General features: G+C 40.1%; 1 protein-coding gene across 2 annotated transcripts in view; it reads right to left on the minus strand.

Annotated features, from left to right (window-relative positions):
• MTM1 (myotubularin 1) overlaps window positions 1–1,151 on the minus strand; it is a 90,555-nt gene extending 89,404 nt beyond the window's left edge. For both annotated transcript variants that reach the window (XM_027769371.1, XM_006171199.3), the window contains exon 1: window positions 1,083–1,151. In XM_027769371.1, coding sequence (XP_027625172.1) covers window positions 1,083–1,145 — 63 coding nt within the window. In that variant the 5' untranslated portion in view covers window positions 1,146–1,151. The remainder of the gene's footprint in view (window positions 1–1,082) is intronic.
• Window positions 1,152–5,680: the final 4,529 nt, after the last annotated feature.

Consider the following 5,680-nt stretch of genomic DNA (forward strand, 5'->3'; position numbering starts at 1 on the left):
CCCCCCCCAGGGGGGATGGCCATGCCGCCATCCCTTCTCTTCCATTCTCCTCTCGGGATCTTGGGCACGCACGCACACGCACCTGGTGTGAGTTTTAAGCCACCGGGTCTGGGACACAAACCGCGGTCGACTACGTAGGAGTCCAGCGACATAGCCACTATGCTAACTGCTGGTCCCACCTTTGTATTTCAAAATCAAACCAAAATACCACAAATATAATCAAAAAGCTAACAATAAACTAGGAAAAAGACTTGTACGGTATATTATAAAGAGTTCATTGTAATAATACATACAAAACACTTATAAATCAATAAGAAAAGAATTCCCTCTCCCCCCCAGGTACTCCAAAAGATGAATAGGTAAAGGATGTGAACAACCACTTCATTAAAGAAATACAAAGGGACAATAAATATATATTGTTTTTAAAAGGTCGACTCACTAGTAACCAGTAGCACAAATCAAAAGATTGCCTTCAGTTCCGTTCTGATTGCTTGGGCATCTATGCACTGCTAGTGGGGGTGCAAATTAGCCTTTCTGGTGGATAATCTTAAAGCCTTAAAGGGCCATGAACGAAGCTTATTTTGAATTCATCCTTCCTTTTAATATATATTACAAAATCTCCTAATTATATACTTTTCTCCTGCATACTGTGAACCATTTTTCCATTAAAGTTGTATCTTTTTCGTTATGAGACTATTTTATCATAATTGAAAAATAAAGCCAATATTTAGGGAGGTGTAGCAGCCAGCTTGGTGGACCGTGGCCTTCTCTTATCTCCTTCAGAAAGTCTTCTAGCATGGAGGATATAAATGTAACATCTGGCAGTAATTCACATTTGAGAACCTCTGTTCTCAAAAATGAAGTTAGGTGAAAGGATGTAAAAACACAAAACTCATTTGACATATAGAAGGTATTCTACCTAAACTCTTTTCTGGAAAAAGGTGGAATAACAAAAAACTTGCATGTATTAATGTTATTTATGCTATGTAAATAAATAATAAAATTCTTATTTCAAGAAAACCAAAATATTCAAACATAAAAAGTGCAGAGGAGATACAGATAAATCTGAAAACTCGACTTACCCTCTTAATAGACTCATTCTCCAATGAGTGTGAATTATACTCAGAAGTGGCAGCAGAAGCCATACTGGAAACTCTATCAAGAAAGACAACATGCGATATCATACTATATCAATTGAATTTGCAAGCAATTTCAAACACAATTGATATGTAAGCTTCAAATACTGCAACTGAGATCATACGGCACCATGTTGCGACCCCATTTCTGTATCAGGCACCTCAGGAATGAGACATCTGAATCACTAGCTGAGACAACGTAGGCAACTATGGAGGAAGAGAACTTGGGAACTGAATCCAGTAGGAATTTTTATTCCTAGTGCTCAGGCTGTTGTCTAGAAAAACTTAATATTTGTTAATAGTGCAACAGGCCTTAAATTTCTTTAGAACATCTTAATTTTTAAAGATAATTTAGAGGTAGTCAAGCAGAATGATAAAGGGTGAACAATTTCACTCTATTGCATGTTCAAGAATTCTGCTTTCACTAAATTAAGGCAGTTTAAAGTGGCATGAATTTGACTGAAATCAAATTAGTAAGATCTGATTTAATTGGTATTTACTAGGGACAATACATACTTCATTTAATTAATGCATACTCATCACAATTTGGACATAAGTGAAAGCATTACATTCAGAACAGACACAAAACCATTTCAACACAAGGATCTGTTTAAACTTTTGAAGATTATAACAACAGAAAGCTGTGATAAATAAAATAGTCGAGGCCTTACTTAGCTATCACAATTAATGGCACAGAGAAATACATTTGAAGTTACGGGGAGGAAGGCCACAACCAACTCAACCTGGTGACAGTGAATGTCTACAGTATCTTTTTTTACCAGGCCCCTGAAAAAAGCGACCCCATAGGAACCAAGCCCAGAATGTCAACAGGTCATGCACAACACCTAGTGATTTGTGAGCTTCACAGCAGTGGTCACTATCCTTGAGAAAAGACCAAGAGAGGCAACAAAGATATGGATAATGGCAGCCACTAGGATGAATATGTGGTTGATTATGCAGAAAATACACAATATTGTCAAACGTCACGATGGGGCAAACTTGTACATTGGTTCACCAAATCCCACAATGTGAGAACTAGGCAAATACCACTTAAGCGTAAAAATTAACAGTAAAGGCAACATACTTCTTTATAGGAAGGGGCACTCAACTTCAGAAACTGGGACCTACTAAGAGGTAGTGCAAACTAAAATTTAAAACAACTTTTAAAAGAGATAAAGGAAAAACTCTGAAATGAATACAATTCAGACATAAAAGCATAGTATGCTTTGAAAAATCCCTCCAACAGTAAGTTTAGGTCCAAAATATTCCATCACTCTCAGAGACAGAAGAATGGATGGATGAACTAGCCAGTGCAAGTCAGATATACATGAGACCTTCAAAAACTCACATACAAATGTGTAGTATAAAAAAATCTATGTGTTGGGGACAGCAAGTGGTGTGGTGGTTAAGGTGCCAGACTCCCATGTGACTGACTGCAGTTGGAGTTCTGGACCTGGCAGCTTGCTTTCTCACTTTTTCTTTCTCACTCTGTCTCTCTGCTCAAATTAAAAAATAATAACAACAAATAAAATTACATAGATAATCCTTTAAAAAATATGTGCATGGATTTCAAAAATTTGTGTGCCAAAATAAACTCGTACTTTAATTCCTTTCTTCATGAACTTCTGGAAATCCCCTTATGTTTGCCCAAAATTATTCTACTAATTGACTGAGATTATACATGGGGGATGGATGATTTTCTTCAGTAAGAGAGATAAAATTATTTTTTTTTAGTAATCAGATACTTTAATATTTAAATGTTTTACTAATATAAGTCAACATTTTAAAACAGAAGTCTTCATGGCTAAAAGTCCTGTTTTTAGGGTTACACCATACACTGCTACTGTGAAGAGCTGATTCGAGTACAAATCTGAGCAACCCAAGGCTCCAGGTAATGTACACTGGTTGCAGCAAGAGGGTACATTCAAATCTCAGTGGGCCTCCCTCTGTCCAGTAGTTTCCACTGAGCCTTGAAGTACACAGTCACTGAACAGCGCTAAGCTTGAGAGCACAGAAGGCAGAGCCGGCTTCATTCAAATGCTGACTCTGGGACTAACTACTGTTGTTGGCTTCTGGCAGGTTGCTTCACCTCACTGGGCTTAGGCTGCTATTACCCCTGTTTTACTTCATTACTGTTGGGCATGTGAAGGGCTTAGAATCATCCAGCATACCTGTTAACAGTTACTAGCATTTTTTCAATTATGAAAGGATAATTAGTGAATATCGAGGCCTTAATTTTTTTTAAAATGAATTAGTCCTGACCTTAGAAATACTTAAAAGAAAGTTAACTATTGGGTCATCAGGAAAGTCACGACACAGTTTTGCATGAAAAAAACATGGAAAAATACATAATGACTTTCCTGACGACCAACTGTACTATTACAGGGATGATGCATGGTTGGTGGTGACAGTTGGAAAGTTTTTTTTCTAAAGTACATAACAAAAACAATTCAAACAGACTGACAGGAAGCGGTGAGGCTCTGTGGAAGATGATAGGCCCTAGACAGGCAATCACATGTCTCAGGCTGTCTCGAACTTACCAAGCAAGGAAAGCTCAGCCCTATCTTACCTATAAAGGGACTACACTGGACTAAAGGAGGTTCAACAAAAATCAGAAGCCAGAATGAAGTTTATGAAAATTGCATACCCTTGCATTATACAGTATTTTGTCTCAAGTCCCAAACAATCAACTTTTAATCCTTTGTATTAAAAACAAAACAAGGAGGCCAGCAGGTCACACAGTGGTTAAGATGCTGGATTCCCACAGGGTGAAGTGCAGTTCAAGTCACAGAGCTGGAAGCTTGAAAATCAAGCCAGGCAAGTGTGCATGCGTATCCAAAATTCCAGGAGGAGAATGAAGGAAAAGGGATTACAGCAAGGCCATGCCCCCTGGGGTTGATTTCTCACTTTCCCTCTCTCTTGTCTCTCTTTGGTGAGTGCACGCACCCTATGGCAAAAACTTAGTAAACAAAAATCCAAGGGCCAGTCAATGATGTGGTGGTTAATATGGCTACATCCCATATGGCTGACTGGTTTGAATCCTGGACCTAGTGGCTTGAAAATCATGCTGGTGCGTGTGTGCGAGTACCCCAAATCCGGAAAGCATGCTGGTGCGTGTGTGCGTGTACCCCAAATCCGGAAAGGCAGGAGAAATGGAGGAGAAGAGGTGATGGGGGATGCTTTCTCACTTGCCCTCTCTCTCTCTGTCTCTCTTTAGTGAGCACACACATTATCTAACAAATTGAAAGAAAAGAACACGTAAAAAGAAAGCATTGATTTTCGACTACCTACACTTAAAAGCAAAAACCGAGACTTAATTCCCTATGTGTATGTGCTAATCACAGGACTCTAACGAAAGGTCTAGTTCGGTTATTTTGACCCTGAGAAAAACCTATGTGCTGCTGCAAGCTCAATCCTCTCCTGTGGCAGACGAGAAGACTAGGGCCTGGAAGATGTGTGGCAAGCCCTGGAGTGAGTGAGTGGCGGGGCCATTTCTAGCGTGGGTCCACTAGCACTGCAGCTTGCTTCCCACCCTGGAGAGTGCTTCCCAAGAGTCATTTGAAGGAAACCACGTTGGATGGGCCTGGTCTCAATCTCAGTAGAGGAGTTTCAGACTAAGAAGCACACTTAAGAGAGCACAACTCTCCCAGTCAACCAATCTTTGAGGCCTCTAAGCCCCTTCAAATAAAGCTACAAAAAGTAGCATTATTTTTTTTTCAGAGTTTTTTTTTGCTAAAGGGCGCATGCGCTCGCAACACAGACAGAGACAGAGAGACAGAAAGCAAGAAATCACCCCCTGGGGGGATGGCCACGCCACAATCCCTTCTCCGTTCTCCTCTGGGGATCTTGGGCACACACGCACACATGCCTGGCGTGAGTTTTAAGCCATCGGGTCCGGGACACGAACTAAGGTCAACTACATGGGAGTCCAGCGACATAGCCATTACGCTAACTGCTGGTCCCAAAAGGTAGCATTATTGAATAACCAGATTTTCAAGTCACAATATGGCCTGAATTGTTTCTCTTTAAACTCAAGACAACTAACCTTAATAGGATGTCCTCCCTGCCAGTCCATACTTCCAGTTCTCTATAGCAGTTAACCACCTTTCAGGTAAGAACTGTCCTTACTGCCCACTCCCACCAAGACACAAGCCATGCAGACAAGAAGCCTCGTTTGTCTTATTTCTGTATTTATAGCACCTGAAATGGTGCCAGGCTTCCACCAGATTCTTGGGGTAGTCCTGTTAAGTGAATGAATGAATTCAGCAATGAAGGCACAGCCAAGGCACTTGCTGGTTGGTTGCCTGGATTACACTTCAGCCAGGAATTCACACAAGCTTGTTTTTTTTGTTTTGTTTTGTTTTTTTGGTTTTTTTTTATTAATTCACTATACATCATCACAACACACAAATGAATTTTCCATCCAAAATACACTGTGCATTGGTTCAATCTAGCACATCAACATACATGTTCTCAGCAAATAATTTTCCAATTCTTACATCCTGCATACCTTGCCCTTTGTCTTGCCATCCCTGATTCCCCAT

The sequence above is a fragment of the Tupaia chinensis genome, unplaced genomic scaffold (genome assembly GCF_000334495.1).
Source record: "Tupaia chinensis unplaced genomic scaffold, TupChi_1.0 Scaffold149448_1, whole genome shotgun sequence".
Taxonomy (NCBI): domain Eukaryota; kingdom Metazoa; phylum Chordata; class Mammalia; order Scandentia; family Tupaiidae; genus Tupaia; species Tupaia belangeri.